General features: G+C 43.5%; 1 protein-coding gene across 2 annotated transcripts in view; it reads left to right on the plus strand.

Annotated features, from left to right (window-relative positions):
- The window catches only part of GINS1 (GINS complex subunit 1), a 97,932-nt gene that overhangs the window by 68,914 nt on the left and 10,922 nt on the right, over positions 1 to 18,096 (plus strand). For both annotated transcript variants that reach the window (XM_030196278.1, XM_030196280.1), the window contains exon 6: positions 15,547 to 15,621. In XM_030196278.1, the coding sequence (XP_030052138.1) occupies positions 15,547 to 15,621 (75 nt within the window). The remainder of the gene's footprint in view (positions 1 to 15,546; positions 15,622 to 18,096) is intronic.

An 18,096-nucleotide genomic window follows, 5' to 3' on the forward strand; every position in this document is an offset into this window, starting at 1 on the left:
GTGAGAGCAATCAGCCTGCTGTCCTCGGAGAATACCTGCTACAGGTAAGTATCTTCGCTCTTCCTTAGTGTCTCACAGATCAGTCCAAAACTTGTAGGTTGTGTCCATCACCTAGCAGATAGAGATTGGAAAAATAAAATAGTTCTTCATGATTCACCCCTGAAGTGTACTACTAATAATAATCATTTCTATAGCAGCACTGTACATGTTATATGCAGGTACTTTCTCTGTCCCTAGAGGGCTTAGAGTCTAAGTTTTTGTACCTGGGGCAATGGAGGGTTAAGTGACTCACAAGGAGCTGCAGTGAGAATCAAACCCAGGTTGCCAGGCTCAAAGCCCACTGCACTAACATTAGGCTGCTCCTAATGGTTAGTGCAGCCATAGAATACTCAGTATTTCTCTTTTTCAAGCAAATAGATGACAGATTCACTATGTAACTTCTGAACTGGTTGAATACCCAGGCTTCAGTTGAGCTATATGTGCCTTTGTGGGCTTACTTTCCTCACTTGTGGTCAACTGGGGGGGGGGGGGTGCCTTCCTAGGTTTGTTGGTTTAATAACTGCACTTTAGTTGCATTTTGGGGGTGCCTTGCTTGGGTTAAGCTCCTTAAGGGAAGAATTTGGGAGCTGGGGTATATCTCCCCAAGTTCCCTACTTCTCCTCACCCCCGATACTACTTGCAGAAAACAGCCTACAAGTGGTGAGACTGTTATAATTTTTATTCCCTTTCTTTTGAGATATATATTACACAGGGCAGTAGTTCAAAACCTGGTCCCGTAGGCACCCCAGCCTGTCAGGTTTTCAGGATATCCACAATAAATATTCATGAGATAGATTTACATGCAGTGGAGGCAGTGCATGCAAATCTGATGAACATTCATTGTGGGTATCCTGAAAACCTGACTGGCTGGAATGCCTCCAGGACCAGGTTTGGGAACCACTGACATAGGATATATGGATTTTAATTAATTTGTCACTGCTGCTGTCTATGCCTCAAATTATTTCCGTGCACATGAGTTAATTGCTTGAGTGCTGCAGGGGACACCCTATCTCTCAATTATCAACAGACCAAGTTCCAGGAGAGAAACAGGCTACACCAGCTTCTCAAGCAGCTGATATTTTCTCTGATGCCTGCTACTTCTATTTTCTATTTATGTCAAAGACTACACTGTTCTACACAGTGGCTGTCGCTCAGCTTCTTTGCTTTCTCTACTCATACTAGAGAGTTTCTCATTATTTCACAGTGGTGCTGTTCTCTTTCTCACCAGAATCTTGTGTGAGACTCCGCCATTTTATGTTTCATTGGTGACTCTTTTTTTTTTTCTGGGTTTGGTCAGAGCATACATGCCTTAAGGATTTATATTATTTTCCACTGTTGACTATCTTGGGTAGTCTTTCAGCACCTGCTTCTAGAAGTTGCCTTTCAAACTTCTGTGTTTTTCTTCTATTTTCATAAATTCTAAAGAGAAACATGATTCAAACTCTACTTCTTTGATTCTGTGTCTTACTAAAGTCCATTGTCTTTTGCTGAGTCGCTTCTGGGTGTTTATTATTCCATACTTATTTGCTGCCCTCATCTTTGTCTACAGGAAGTACTCTTGTATTGTTTGGGGGTCAGTCTTGCATTTCGCATTTCCTTGTCAGTTTGTATGCTCTCCCAAGTTCTATTGTCTTTGTGAGTCACATATCTAGACTTGCAATCCTTGCAGCCTGTTAGTTTTTTTCCTGTCAGCATCAACAGTATTGACAGAGTTCCTTTTTTCTTTTCAACTGGAGTTCTTTTGCATTAGCTGTATTTTGCTTTCTCTGCTTTGTCCTCAGCAGGGCTCGATTTTGGTCATCAGCAGCTGAATGCTTTCTTGTACTTTCAGCAGCATTCCTTTATCATTATTAGAAGTTTTCTTGTTTACAACATGATGTGTCTCAGTTGATTGCATTGTGCTGCAGTTGTGGTCACTAAGGTTCCTTTTGAAATTGTTCTAATGCTTTATATTTAATCCCTGCTTGAGTCTTGTTTCCTTGGAGCTTCTGCTGTTGTTGTTTCTATTTTAACTCTCCTCTGTGTATATCCACATAGAAGTAACTCTACAGAGTTAAATTTAAAGTGTTCTCGCAGATTTATCTATGCTTACTTTCACAGATTCAGACATTTTTCTATTTAGCCTCTTGAATTCAGCTGGACATCTTCTTTTAGAACCACCTGTGTTTGCTTTCATAGGATTCCTTGCACTTAATATTTCCTGCTCAGCTGTGCTTCCATCCACCTGTAATTATCCTCACAGGATCAATGAGGTTTGCCTCACAGATGCAACTGTGCCTGTTCTTTTAGAGTCAACTGAGATTTCCTCACACAGTGAGTTTAGATTAACCTTGCCAGTACCAAGTTATTCCCTCTCAGGTTTAGCCTGGCTCCGACTCGCAAAATCATACACTTTCCCTCAGAGGTGTAGGTGAGGTGCAAGGGGAGTGGCCACTTCCCCCCAACAGATTTTGTATAAATGGTGCCTATGCAGATCAGCTACACACTGACACCTATTTTACAAAAGGTCTGCTCTCCCTGACATCAAAACCTGGCTATGCTTCTTCTTACCCTCTCAGAATCACCTGCACTTAACTTTACAGTATTAGCTTAATCTTGCAGAATAAGCTGCACCTATCCTCTCACAGTTGCCTAGGAATTTTGGTTATGTTCAATTTCCCAGCATCAGTGGGTTTTGTCCTTATTGAATTAGAAACATGAAGGCAGATAAAGGCCAAATGGTCCATGCAGTCTGCCCATCCTCTGTAACCCCTAACTCTTCCTTTTCCTAAGCGATCCCACGTGTTTATCCCATGCCTTTTTAAATTCTGACGCAGTCCTTGACTCCACAACCTCCACTAGGAGGCCATTCCACGCTTCCACCACCCTTTTCATGAAATAATACTTTCTTAGATTACTCCTAAGCCTATTCACTCTTAACTTCATCATATGGCCCCTCATTCCAGAGTTTTCATTCTGTTGAAAAAGGCTCACTTCCTATGCATTAATGCCCTTGAGATAGTTAAACATCTCTATCATATCTCCTCTCTTCCAGTGTATACATGTTGAGGTTCATAAGACTGTCCCTTTATTTTTTGTGTTCCAGACCACTTACTAATTTTGTAGGCACCCTCTGGACTGACTCCTTCCTGTTTTATATCTTTTCATAGGTGCGGTCTCCAGAACTGTGCACATTACTCCAAATGGGGCCTCACAAGAGACTTATACAATGGCACTATCACCTCCTTTTTCCTGCTGGTCATCTCTCTTTTTATCACCCAAGCACCCTTCTGGCTTTGACCATCGTTTTCTACCTGTTTGGAAGCTTTAAGGCCATCAGACACAATCGCCCCCAAGTCCCCCTCTTCCTTCGTACACTGAAGCACTTCACCCCCTGTACTGTACCATTCCCTCGGATTCTTGCGACCCAAGTGCATGATCCTGCATTTTTTTAGCATTAAATCTTAGTTGCCAAATATCGGTCCATTCAGGGATGGTGATCCCTTGGACTGCAGCAGACAAGTCCTCTGGGATGGCACAGGGCACAAAGCAGAGGCGAGCCAGATGCTGAATCCAGACAATACATTGCAGACCAAGAACTGGATCCAGCCACGAAAAAGAGCAACACAAGACAAGGCACAAGACACGGCAAACAAGCAGTGTAAACTAAAGACAAGGTAGGAACAGAGCCTGGCTGTAGCAGGAACCAGGAACGGAGCTTGACTATAGCAGGAACAAAAGGCAAAACACTCATACGAACCGCAAGGCTGAACTGGAACCCACACATAAGAGTCCAAGCGCCCGGGCTGCAAGGCTGAACTGGAACCCAAACAAACAGGAAGAAAGGGAGAAGGAACAAAACGAGATTTGCTAAGAAAATACTAACCAGGCAGCGCACATTGCGCCAAACACAGACTCAACAAAAGGTCAAAAGACCCTACACACAGGTACTAACATTAACAGAAGGATAAAAGGCAAACCCACACAAAGACACAATACACATTGTGCCCAGCACACAGTTAAACAAAAACAAACAGCACATGCACAAACTCAAACAACCATACAGAGAGATATCTCAGGGCTGTCCTACAAAGGGCAGATGTGGTCCTTTTGCGCAAGAGTGGTAGTAAGGAGGAGGTCAGGAATTACAGATCTGTTAGTCTGGCCTCGGTGGTGAGTAAGCTAATGGAAAAGTTTCTAAAGCAGAGGATTGTGAGGTTTCTAGAATCAAAAGGACTGCAAGACCCAAAACAGAGTGGTTTCACTAGAGGCAGGCCTTGTCAGACAAATCTGATTGATTTCTTTGACTGAGTGACCATAAAGTTGGATATAGGAGGGTTGCTAGATGTGGTGTACTTGGATTTTAGCAAAGCCTTTGGTACTGTTCTGCACAGGTGACTGATAAACTGAGTGCCCTCGGTATGGGACCAAAAGTGAATGACTGGGTTAAAAACTGGTTAAGTGGAAGGAGACAAAGGGTAGTGGTTAATGGAGTTTTCTCCGAGGAAAAGGGTGTTATTAGTGGTGTATCGCAGGGATTGGTCCTTGGGCCGACTCTTTAACATCTTTGTGAGTGATACTGTGGAAGGATTGTCTGGCAAGGTTTGTCTCTTTGTGGACAATACCAAACTTTGTAATAGGGTAGACACCCTGGAGGGCGTGGTTAGAATATTGAGGGATCTGGCGAAGCTTGAAGAATGGTCCAGCAATTGGCAACTCAGATTTAATGCTAATAAATGCAGAGTCATACAGTTAGGTTGCAAAACTCCAATGGAAAGGTATAGTATAGGGAGTGCGAAGAAGAGCAAGACTTGGGGGTGATTGTGTCTGATGATCTCAAGGTGGCCAAACAGATAGAAAAGGCAACTGTCAAAGCCAGAAGGATGCTCGGATGCATAGGGAGAGGAATGGCCAGCAGGAAAAAAAAGCGGTGATAGTGCCCTTGTATAAGTCTGTGGTGAGGCCCCATTTACAATACTGTGCAATTCTGGAGATCGCACTTACAAAAAGATATAAACAGGATAAAGTTTGTCCAGAGGGCGGCTACAAAATTGGTCAGTGTTCTCTTTCATAAAGCATATGGGGACAGACTTAAGGCTGGAAAAAAGGCGGGCGTGAGGGGATATGATAGAGACATTTAAATACTTCTTTGGCATTAATGTAGAGGATGTGAGCCTCTTTCAAATGAAAGAAAACTCTGGAATGAGAGGGCATAGGATGAAGTTAAGTGGTTATAGGCTTAGGGCTAAGGCAGTAAATGCTTTTTCACAAAAAGGGTGGTGGACGCATAGAATCACCTTCTGGTGGAGGTGGTGGAGGCAAGGACTGTGTCTGAATTTAAGAAAGTGTGGAACATGCATGTAGGATCTCTTCGGGAAAGGAGGAGATAGTGGTTGCTGTGGATAAGCAGACTGATTGAGACATTTGGCTCTTATCTGCTGTCATGTTTCTGTTTCTAACTTTTCCAGCTAAAATGTGAAGTGTTTATATTGTATTTAATTTTAGTACTATATTTCCTGTGAATCACTGTGGCCCAATGTAGGTACAGCAATCCACAAATGTAAATATGAAATACATGTAGTTAATTTATAATGCTGAAACTTCTGGGTAAGAGGTGAACTTAAGTTTGATTAGAACAACTAACCACTGAAGTTTGAATTTAAGTCAGGAACTCTGGTTTGAGATCCCAAAGTATCATGTGACCTGTTCAGCTGAGGTCACATGATACTTTTCTATGTAATAAATATAACTGAACTGGCATCATTTTAAACCAGAGATCCTCTGACATTTAACTCCTGAGGTTAGAGGTATAAATTAAACTTAACTTCATTTGTAACTCTTAAGTTAAAAATTCAGCATCATGTTTTTTCATAGGTAGTAGCAGTGATGATTTTCTTCCAGGTAACTAAGCTGAAACCTATTTTGAACTTGCCTCCTTTCACCCATAGCAGCCGGAATGAGGCTACGTCTGGTTCTAACCTGATACTTTATTTTATTTTGTTAGAAAATTCTTGCTGTTTGTGTGTTATGTTTACCATGCTCATTTGGATATTAGCATACTATTTTAGTGCACTTATTGTGATCAGGGAATAATGAATTTATGTACTGATACTGGATATTCCAAACACAAGTTATTTTGGCACACCTAAACAGTGCATCAAAGCAGTGATAAAAGGTATCCTTTTGCTAGCAGACTGTGTAGAGGTTATCACTAATCCTGAATGATCTTTTCAACCTATTATTCATATAGTAGTTCACTGAAGTTTGAAAATCAGGGAGAATTCTCATCCTTCCTACACTAATAGCATCTGCAGTCCTGATGTGTTTGCATTCTTAGACCTCACATTGCATCATTGTTACTCTCAGAAAGAAAGCCAGGGGAAGTAGCATTCTGAGTAAACTGCTGGCATTAGAGACAAAACTAAGTGCTCCAGACCTAACATCCTTAGAGAAAAACACTGCACCACAAAGAATGCCCAAACCCACATCTTAGAAAAACACCAGAGTCTTTAAGACTATTTCCAGAACATTGGATATGTATTAATAAATCCTTACGCCTAGTAAAATCTTTAGATAAGTCTAGTCTATGGAGATGTAATACTTTCACAGTTTTAAACAATAGTGACAGAGCAATCTGTATTCTCTACCATAATACCAATTTTCTTTATTAGACAGCTGTGCAAATAATGCCATTCTGTACTGAGTATTTCGACACACTAGAGGCCGACTGATTTTGGTTTCGGTTACGACCCAAAATCCTTTCTGCCTGGTTTCAGTTTCGACTGAAAGGCCATTTTAATTTTTGGCCATGTTTTGGACAAAAATGATCATGTGTTTTTGGTGGAAGCCGAAAATTTATGCTTTGTTCCAATGTCTCCCTCCCTCCCTCCCCCCCCCCCCCTTCCTGAGCAAGAGTTGCCTCTGCTCTCTCCCGAACCCCCCCCCCCCCCCCCCCGTCGTGTGCCTCCCCTCTTCCACCTGTAGGACCCCTTGGCCTTACAATCCCTGGTGGGCTAGGGATTTGGTTGGAATAGGAGTGGTGCCCAGTTACTCCTGCCCATTCAGGCTTTGCTCTCAAAATGGCTACCGCAGCTGGGGCATCACTCCTACCCTGACTACACCAGTAGACCACTAGGGATTGTAAGGTAGTCCTAGGGGGGAGGGGGATACTCTTTGTATGGGGATTTTTGTTTTTTGGTACTGCAGTTATCTATTCCACAGTAGTTTTTATATTTATTTATTTATTTATTTATTTATTTATTTGTTACATTTGTATCCCACATTTTCCCACCTATTTGCAGGCTCAATGTGGCTTACATAATACCGTAAAGGCGATCGGCAAGTCCGGTATGGAAACAAATACAATTTGATATTAGGGTCGGGTAAGGTTAGTATATTCAGGTACTTAGGGATCGAAGATAGGAAGGAATATATAATGTCCAATACAATCTAAGGTTTTGCTGTGTTGCAGAGTTGAGGCATCTAGGTTAGGTCGGTGGGGAATACTTTTCTGAATAAGTAGGTCTTTAATGATCTCCTGAAGTTTAGATGGTCGTAGATTGATTTCACAGTCTTTGGCAGTGCATTCCACAATTGTGTGCCTATGTAGGAGAAGTTGGATGCATAGGTTAATTTGTATCTGAGTCCTTTGCAGCTTGGGTAATGGAGATTCAAGTAGGTACGTGATGCTCTGGTTCTGTTTCTGGTTGGGAGATCAATCAGGTCAACCATATATCCTGGGACTTCACCATAGATAATCTTGTGGACCAAGGTGCAGATTTTGAAGGTGATACGTTCCTTGATTGGGAGCCAGTGCAGTTTTTCTCAAAGGGGTTTGGCACTTTCAAAACGTGTTTTACCGAATATCAGCCTGGCTGCTATGTTTTGGGCGGTCTGGAGTTTCTTTATGAGTTGTTCTTTACATCCCGCATATATTCCATTGTAGTAATCTGCGTTGTCATTACCAGGTATCAGGTTGCGGAAAATTTCCCTCGGGGGAAAAAAGGTTTTATACATTTAAGTTTCCACATTGAATGAAACATTTTCTTTATAGTGTACTTTGCTCTGAAGTGTAAGGTTGCGATCAATTGTAACGCCTAGTATTTTGAGGCTATCTGAGATAGGGAGGGTGTGATCTGGGGTGTTTAAGGTTGTGGGTTTATAATTATTGTGTTGGGATGAGAGGACGAGGCAGTGTGTTTTTTCAGTGTTTAGTTTCAATTGAAATGAATTTGCCCATGATATCCAAACCGCGCTTGATTTCATCGGTGATTTCTGTTAGATCGTGTTTGAAAGGGATGTAAATTGTGACATCATCTGCATATATGAACGGGTGAAGGTTTTGGTTGGATAGGGATTTGGCCAGGGGGATCATCATTATATTGAAAGAGTATTGGTGAGAGTGGTGATCCTTGAGGTACTCCGCAATCTACATTCCACGGTGGTGATATGTTTGTTTGTTTTTTATTTAACTTGGTATGTTCTGGTGATTAGGAAACCCTTGATCCAATTAAGTATATTTCCTCTAATCCCGAAATGGTCTAGGAGGCGTAGAAGTATGTTGTGGTTTACCATGTCGAATGCACTTTACATGTCGAATTGGAGGAGGAGTATGCTTTTACCTGTGGCAATTTCATGCTTGAATTTGGCCAGGAGAGTGACTAGTACAGTTTCTGCTCTATGAGAGGGGCGGAATCCTGATTATGATTCATGCAATAATGAGAACTTGTCCATATATTTCAAAAGCTGTTTTGTTACCATACTCTCCATCAATTTGACTACTAGTGGATGGATGTGACTGGGTGGTAATTGGTAAGGTTATTCGTTTTTTTCTTTGTGTCTTTCGGTAGTGGGGTGAGTAGTATGTTGCCATGTTCCTTGGGGAAGAGACCTTGTTGGAGCATGCAGTTTAGGTAGGATGTAAGGTCTTCAATGAAGCGATTAAATAGAGTGCTCCAAATATATGCTAGCAGGAATTTAAGCCTTTCTGTGGAGTCACTCATAGGGCCTGTCAAGGCATGGACCAGGTGAGGCACTGGTTCACTACTACTACTACTACTTAGCATTTCTATAGCGCTGCCAGGGTTACGCAGCGCTGTACAAGTTTAAACATGGGGAAGGACAGTCCCTGCTCAAGAGAGCTTACAATCAGGGCACCAAACCTCAAAGGTGCCAAAGGACTGCCTTACCTGCTTCCCTTCAGCAGCCAAAAACTCCGTCACTGGGTCTGGCAACCACCCCCCCAAGATCCTCTAACATGCCTCGTGCCTCACCCCACTTTCCCGTAACTTCCGCAGTGTATGACAGAGGGAAGACACTGGAGCTGGTGTGGGTAGCTTTAGGGGAAATGCTGCCGGTGCTCAGGAGGGGACAACCGCATTTAAAGAGGGGATGTGCATTGATGGGGTGTGTGTGGGGGCACTGAACCAAAAGTTGTGCCAAGGTGCCAGTCCCTTGAGCCGGTCCTGGTCACTCAAGTCAGTCAGTTAGTCCATTGTTTCCCAACTTCTTCAAGCTAAGTACTCCCTAAGTCAAACACGTTTCAACCAAGTATTCTTGAGTCTCGATCAGCTCTAGCAAGTGTACATTCCAGAAATAGACATAATTCTAATCAGAAAATAAAATTACTTTTTCTACATTTGTTGTTTACTCATTTTATTTTTTAAATCATGTTGGTCTCAGTATCTGGTTTGTGCTTTCCTCTGTCTTCTCTTAACTCTCTTGCCAGGGTATCTTGTCCATTTGACATCTCTTCTGTCTCCATGTCCATCATCTAGTTACCTTTTCTGTGTCCCTATCATTCCCCATGTCAACATCATCCTGCCCTTCTTTTACAGTATATCTCCTCTGTGTGTGTCTCTCTCTCCCCAGCTGTGCAGCATTTCTTTTGTGTGTGTGTCTCTCTCTCTCTCCCCAACCATGCAGCATCTCCTCTGTGTGTATATGTGTGTCTCTCTCAGCCCAGTTGTGCAGCATCTCTTCTATATGTGTGTATGTGTGTGTCGCTTTTCAGCCATGAGCATCTCCCTTGTGTGTGTGTCTCTGTCTCCCAAGCCGTACAGCATCTCCTCTGTGTATGTATATGTCTCTCTCTCTCCCCAGCCGTACAGTATCTCCTCTGTGCGTGTATGTGTGTCTCTCTCCCCAGTCGTACAGCATCTCCTCTGTGCGTGTATGTGTCTTTCTCCCCACAATCGTACAGCATCTCCTCTGTGCGTGTATGTGTCTCTCTCTCCACAATTGTACAGCACCTCCTCCCCAATCGTACAGCATCTCTTCTGTGCGTGTATGTGTTTCTCTGTCCCCAATCGTACACCATCTCCTCTGTGCTTGTATGTGTGTCTCTCTCTCCCCAATCGTACAGCATCTCCTCTGTGCGTGTATGTGTTTCTCTCCCCAATCGTACAGCATCTCCTCTGTGCGTGTATGTGTTTCTCTGTCCCCAATCGTACAGCATCTCCTCTGTGCTTGTATGTGTATCTCTCTCTCCCCAATCGTACAGCATCTCCTCTGTGCGTATATGTGTCTCTCTCTCTCTCCCCAATCGTACAGCATCTCCTCTGTGCGTATATGTGTGTCTCTCTCTCCCCAATCGTACAGCATCTCCTCTGTGCGTGTATATGTCTCTCTCTCCCCAATCGTACAGCATCTCCTCTGTGCGTGTATATGTCTCTCTCTCTTCCCAGTCGTTCAGCATCTCCTCTGTGCGTGTATGTCTCTCTCTCTTCCCAGTCGTTCAGCATCTCCTCTGTGCGTGTATGTCTCTCTCTCTCTTCCCAGTCGTTCAGCATCTCCTCTGTGCGTGTATGTCTCTCTCTCTTCCCAGTCGTTCAGCATCTCCTCTGTGCGTGTATGTCTCTCTCTCTCTTCCCAGTCGTTCAGCATCTCTTCTGTGCGTGTATGTCTCTCTCTCTTCCCAGTCGTTCAGCATCTCCTCTGTGCGTGTATGTCTCTCTCTCTCTCCCCAGTCGTTCAGCATCTCCTCTGTGCGTGTATGTGTCTCTCTCTCCCCAGTCGTTCAGCATCTCCTCTGTGCGTGTATGTGTCTCTCTCTCCCCAGTCGTTCAGCATCTCCTCTGTGCGTGTATGTGTCTCTCTCTCCCCTCCCCCAGCCATGCAACATCTCCCTGCGTGCATGTCTTTGTGTGTCTCTCTCTTCTCTCCTACCCACCCAGCCATCCAGGATGTCATTTTTCTCTTTCCACCCTCTGCCATGCAGCACCTCCTCTCTCCCTGTCTGTCCATCTCCCCCCCCCCTACACACACACCTTCCAACATCAGTCCTTTCTAACTCTCCCTGCCTTGGTCATCCAGGATCTCCCTCCATTCAGCATTTCTCCTTTTCTGAGAAGTTCTGAGAGAAGAGGGCATTTCTCTGGTAAATGAAATTTTCTCTAGAAGTAGACACCTTTTCCATAGTTTTAAACTGAAACTTTTTCTAGAGGTAGACACTTAACTGCCAAAGAACTTTAAAAGGATAGTAGGAAGGTTCAAATCTTGTTCTAAAAGACAGTTATTTTCTGTTCTTTGGTTGCTGGAGAGGTAGCACTGCTACTAACCTGACACAGATGTTAATTAAGGTGTGAGGAAGTAGAATATTTGCAGAGGTTATTAAGGGCAATCTGTTTACTGAGTTCGCTTGAAAGGGTCTATTTGGAGTAGTCCCCTTAGATTCAAAACTATATAAAGAGGAAAGGTTAGTGATAGAAACTTAAAGATTGGGGTTTAAAGGAGGAATTGTAGGTTAGCGATAGGCAGAATAAAAATATAAAAAAGCAAACTTTAAAATTAATCTCCATACTCTTTTCCCCCTAGTTTTAAAACTTGAACTTTGAACCACAGCATTAACAGCCTCTAGCAGGCATTGCAGGACCTAGTTTAGTCCACCCTCTCCAATATCCGTCCACCCTAGCACAGCTCTTCATTTGTAGTCAGTTATTGTAATTAGGATAACAAGCGAGGAGTGCTCTTACAGAGTTTTAATTACATTTCATTACTTCTAAGTAGAAAACACTAAATAAATCACACAATGTACCATATAAACTAAAGACATTTTTATATTAGGCTAGTATCCTTAATACCTTAACAAGTGTTAAATTATTGAAAAACTCAAAAATGCTAAATTGGAGTCAGTCCAGCAATGAGAGTTGTGCTATCAGTCTTATGAAAACCACTTGTCCCTGAAACATACTCAAAACAGAATAATCTATTTGTACAAAAGAGATGAGGGGAAGATATGATTCCATGTGCCCCAATGAAAGGAGAGTTTAATTTTACTTCTAATCTTTATAACACTAGGCAGATTACAACAAGAGTTAAGATGAACCCATCAGTAAACAGGATATCCTCACTAAAATTTGGCCATGTAGTAGTACAGTATTGTATAGAACAGTGTAGAAAAATTAGCACAAAATATAGCCTTTATTAGTTCTGTTTCCACCAGCTACAATAATTTTTGAAGCTTTTATTGATATTCAGTTTTTATTTCATGATTACATATGGGAATTACATATGGGGAGCCTTTCAAATAAATAAAAAAAAACCTGTCAAATAAGTAAAAATAATAATAATCTTTTGTCTTCCACCTTTTAAGGCACTGCCTATCCAAGAGGAACAGCTTTTGACTTTTTACAGATGGACCACGCATAGGCAGTCCATTATTTCTAATAATCTTTTACTATTGTTTTCAATAGCATTTGCTATTGTTTTGGGTGTACTTGTGACTTTGCCTACTGCTACAACCTATGCCTACTGCTTTCAACCCATATAATGGGCTAGAGAGCCTCGTACCATCTCCTGTTTTCAATGTAACCTCCTTGGCACAGGCTGCCAGTTGGCTCTGCCCCGGAACAGGAACTGACAGCAGCAGGGTGGGACTGGCAGCCGTGCCAAGCTGCCAATGCAAAGAGCAAGGAGGTTGGATGAAAACAGGAGATGGGATGACATCAAAAAGTTGAAGCTTTTCCCTCCCCTGCACAGCCGTCATCCCCGTACATCAAAACAAAGCAAACAAGCATATGAGCGGAGCTGCTGCATCCATGTCTTTATTGCCAATAGCATTTTTATTTGATCCCACTTATATTTTCAAACTTGCTGGCTTGTGCAGCATATGGAGGTACACAGAGGAAGTTATAAATTGTAATCAGTGTGTCATTTGGAAGGGCTGGTTATAGAGGCACCCTAGCATGTGTTATATTTGTCTGGAATTTTCTTTTCTCCTGGTTATCAATAGAAATCAAACAAAATAAAACATGGAAAAGAAAATAAGATGATACCTTTTTTATTGGACATAACTTAATACATTTCTTGATAAAACAGATATCATGTTAATGAGAATCAGGTGCTTAACATTTAGAGTATTTATTTATTTATTTATTTATTTATTTATTTATTCACTCACTTATTAATGACATTTATACCCCACATCAAACATAAATTAGGTTGAAACCTGGGAGCATTTAAAATCTTTTTCCCTGTGCCTAGATCAAAGGAGAAAGACGGTTTGTGGGAACTTGTTCCTTTTGTTTTTGTGGAATGCAATGGTATATTATAAAAATGTGCTTAATATTGTTACTACTATTTATGAGAGATATTGAATAATGTATATCGATGTGGAATAATGATGGCTAAGGGAAAGCAGCAGTAGAAGAGCTAGAGCCGAATGGCATTTGTGTTTTCCAAATGGTGATGCATAGCTTGATGGGATGTCCTTGTTGTAAGACCAGAGTAAATAATTTCTTAGCTTCTTGTTTTAAATCAAGGATAAACAAATCTGGTGGAGGGGAAATGAGTCTGCTTTGGGTCCTACTGATCTGTACACCTGTTGTGTTATTTCAGTGGGTGGAAACAGTCAGGTGGGCTTATAAGGAGGGAGGGGGAGTACGGGAGGGGAAGGGTTCTTGGGTTATATTCTCTGTAAAGGTTTTGGTTCTTGGTCTCCTCTGGCAATATGTTAGCTTTAGGATCAATGTTTTATAAAAAAACATATATTTGAATTTTATATCATGTTCTATTTATTCATGAAGGGCCCTTTTTTGTAGTTGTGGAGTGGTAGACATTTTAGAGAGGCTGATGCAGTTTAACCTGTCATCACAAATGCTTTCTTGAATGTTTGAAATGTTCAGTTGCTGCTACCTGTTTGTATTACTCTGTCTGTTATAATATTAGCATAGGTCTGAGACTGAGGGTCCCTATATTTCAGTTAAGCTGAATTAAATTGAAAAACCAGTTCATATGAGTGAATTGAATCGAAAAATGTTTGAGTGATTGGACAGCACTAGTCTAAACAACATGTGGAGAAGACTGCATCTGAGCAAGCAGTTCTACAAAGCCTATTTAGCTAATGGTCAATTTCTCCCATTTTAAATTTGGGGTTCTCTCTTTAAAACCTTAAATTAAATTGCATAACTCCACAGCTATGGCGTTCCCCATTAGTATGGCTGATTGATCCTTGTTGATGGAGAAAGCAAACATTTTTACCTGTATTGGGGATTTATTACCTTCCCACCTTTCTGAGAAGTTGACCCCTAAGATCTCTAATAGACTGAGAGAACAAAAAGAGGAGTAGCAGCTGAACAGGGGTGTCACTGCAGTCTTGGAAGGTCACAAGCCAGTCAAGTTTTCAGGATATCCCTAATAAATGCCTTAACAATCTCATGAATATTCATTTCATTTATTTCCCACATCCCAAGCAAGCTATGTAGCTTACATCCATTAATACAACAATATAATGATGAATAGGAATGGTCATTCATTGTGGTTTGCCAAAAACTCAGACTGGTGTTTGTGGTCCTCCAGGATTGCAGTTTGACACCGCTGTCCTAGAAGACTTTTCTCAACCCTAGGAAAGCTAGACAAGTCAGCCATCAGATGATATCACTTGCCAGTATGGCTGACTTGTCTTGCTGTCTACAGAGAATCCTCATTACAAGTACAGCTTTGCTTTCTCTATAGATGACAGAATAAATTAGAAAAACCGAATCCTCCCATCCTCTTGGAAATTGACATATAAGCTCTATAAATGAACTGAGAGGTCTAACAAGGTGGTGTCTCTGCAGGAACTTTCATGCATGCTTAGGAAAAACTTTCTTGGCTTTTTAAGCTGTAAGAGAGCTGGTCTGTGCCAGTGCTGTCAATTGATATCACCTCTAGTGTTTTTATTTATTTTGTTAAATTTGTACCCCACGCTTTCCCACTCATGGCAGGCTCAATGCAGCTTACATATTGTATACAGGTAGTTATTTGTACCTGGTGCAATGGAGGGTTAAGTGACTTGCCCAGAGTCACAAGGAGCTGCCTGTGCCTGAAGTGAGAATCGAACTCAGTTCCCCAGGACCAAAGTCCACCACCCTAACCACTAGGCCACTCCTCCACATATATTTGATTTATCTTTCTATGGACAATTCCCATTACAGATCAGCAACTGCACTTTACCTTGGTTCTACAGCAATTATTGTATTTGTGGAATAATAAACCGTGTCTTGCCTATAAATTTGCTATTAATTGCAGATGTTTCCCCCTCCATTTTAGGTGAGATGTTTACAAGACTATGGTGAATTTGAGATTGATGATGGTACCACAGTCCTTCTGAAGAAGAACAGTCAGGTAACCACAGCTGATAATAACATGGGAAAAGGTGTTATTTTAAGAGTGGAACACATAAGAAAAATTGTTATTTTCTTTCCACTGATCTTTGTAATTTGCAGCTTCAGTCTTCATAGTGTCATACCAGGCAATAGTAAATTTTATTATTTAAAATGAATGTATTAAATACAATTGTAAGGGCTTATACAAGTTATTTTATATAAAATTAAGGTAGACGGACCAACTCAGGGCCAATAGAAGAAGCATATTGGGTGCCCAGGTGAACCTTTAACTTTACGTCCCCCAATTAAATTCAGGTCCCTAATCTGTGCCCCCACCAAATACATCCCGGCTGATATTCAGCACTATTTAACCAGCCAGAAACTTTTGTCTCTGCTTGTTCTTAGTCTTCTCTTAAGTTTCTCTCAGCCTTTATTTCCTTCTATGTAATTTTTAAATCATTTTTCCATTTCATCAAGCAGATCAATCCATAGACTGGTGGGTTGTGTCCATCTACCAGCAGGTGGAGATAGAGAACAATCTTTTGCCTCCCTATATGTGGTCATGTGCTGCCGGAAACCCCCCCAATATGTTCTCTATCTCAGCAGGTGTGTGGTCGCACAGCAGCAACTCTGGCTAGGTCTCCAAGCTTAATTGTTTAGGTTTTGTTGAGTACCTGGGGTTGAGGGCTTTTCGTGAGCAAGTGCAAACCTGGTTGCTGCCAGGTCCCTCCTTTTCTCCCCCCCCTCCCGCTGGCTCCGTAATAAAAAAAAAAAAATGGCCTTGGATGGCAAGGGCGCGAAAAGACGCTCCCCGGAACGCGTTCGCACACCTAGCGGGGAAGTGGGGGGCTCGAAGGTAGAGTCACCTTTTTTGGGCGCCCTTTCGGAGCCGGGAGAGTTCACCGGTTTTTCCTCTGGCGCGGCGGCCTTTCCCGCCTTAGGCGCCCATCCCCTGCTGGCCGTCCTCCCGGTCGTGCCCAGCCACGCAGCTCGATCGGCTTCTTCTTGGGCCGCCCTCGAGATGGGAGACGTCAACAGCTTGGTCGCCCTTGAATCGGGCGACAGTAAGAAGTCGGCAAAATTAAAACGCCCTTCTTCCCGCGCGGCTCCTTCTCGGAGTTTCACGCCGGACGCCATTTTGGACGCGCCTCTTCTCCAATCTTGGGATCACAGGTTGAGAGCGCCTCTAGGGCCGCTGCGCAAGCTGCAGAAATGCACAGGCTAGGGGGTTTCTCCCCTGAGTTCATTTTGCTGCTGCATCAGGCCTTTCTTATGCAGAACGCTGCCCCCGCTCCCTTGTCTGATAAGAGTGAGGAGGCCTCTGTGCTCAAACGCCGTCGGGTGGATTTTCAGCCACTAGGGGACTCGGTCTCCTCGGATGTGGATGACGGCAGCGTGTCTGAGTTCTCCCAGAGATCCTTTGCGGACTCTATGGAGGAGACTGACCCTCGCTCGGATGGAGCGGATGACCCCTCTGCAGCGCGCCTTTTTCGCTCGGAGGATTTGCCTAACCTGCTAGGGCAGGCTTTGAGCATTTTGAAGATTGCCTCTCCGGAGGAAGGCCCGCTCTCAGCCTCGGCTGGCTCCGCCATTATGCTGGGAACGAAATGCCCGCCTAGAACCTTCCACGTGCATGAAGCCATGCAGGCCTTAATTTCGGCGCAATGGGATGCCCCGGAAGCAAGCCTGAAAGTAGCCAGGGCTATATCCCGTCTGTACCCCCTGCCAGAGGGGGAACGGGAAGCCTTTATCTGGCCCACGGTAGATTCCTTAATCACTGCAGCGACTAAGAAAACGGCACTGCCGGTGGAAGGTGGCACTGCCCTGAAAGACGCTCAGGACAGGAGAATGGAGGCGGCCTTAAAGTCGTCCTTTGAGGCAGCCGCCCTGAGTCTGCAAGCCTCGGTTTGCGGCTCCTATGTGGCCAGGGCGTGCCTGACTGTTTTGCAGCGGGCTTCCCCCTCGGATCCTTCCTGGAGGGCGGAATGGCCGACCCTGGAGTCGGGCTTGGCCTCCTTGGCAGACTTTACTGTATGATGTCTTGAGAGCCTCGGCCAGAGGTATGGCCCAGACGGTCTCTGCGCAGCGGTGGCTCTGGCTTAAGCATTGGTCGGCTGACCATGCCTCTAAATCTCGCCTAGCCAAGTTGCCTTTTAAAGGCAAGCTGCTCTTTGGGGACGAGCTGGACAAGATCGTGACGGAGCTCGGCACGTCCAAGGGCAAGAGGTTGCCGGAGGTCAGGACTCGGGCCAGGAGTGCTCGCCCTGGTTCCTCCAAGGGTCGGTTCCAGGAAGCCCGTCGGTACCGCCCGGGCAAGTCGGGCTCCTCTGCCTCCATTTCCTTCAAACGGAACTTCTCCCCCAAGCAGCATTCCTTTCGCAGGGACCGCTGATCCGGAGGTTCGTCCTCCGGCCCTCCCCCAGGGTCGCGTACCCAATGACGGGGACCTGGTCCATGGCCCAGTGCAGATAGGAGGAAGGTTGTCCTCATTCCT

Source organism: Microcaecilia unicolor, chromosome 3, assembly GCF_901765095.1.
Source record: "Microcaecilia unicolor chromosome 3, aMicUni1.1, whole genome shotgun sequence".
Lineage (NCBI taxonomy): Eukaryota > Metazoa > Chordata > Amphibia > Gymnophiona > Siphonopidae > Microcaecilia > Microcaecilia unicolor.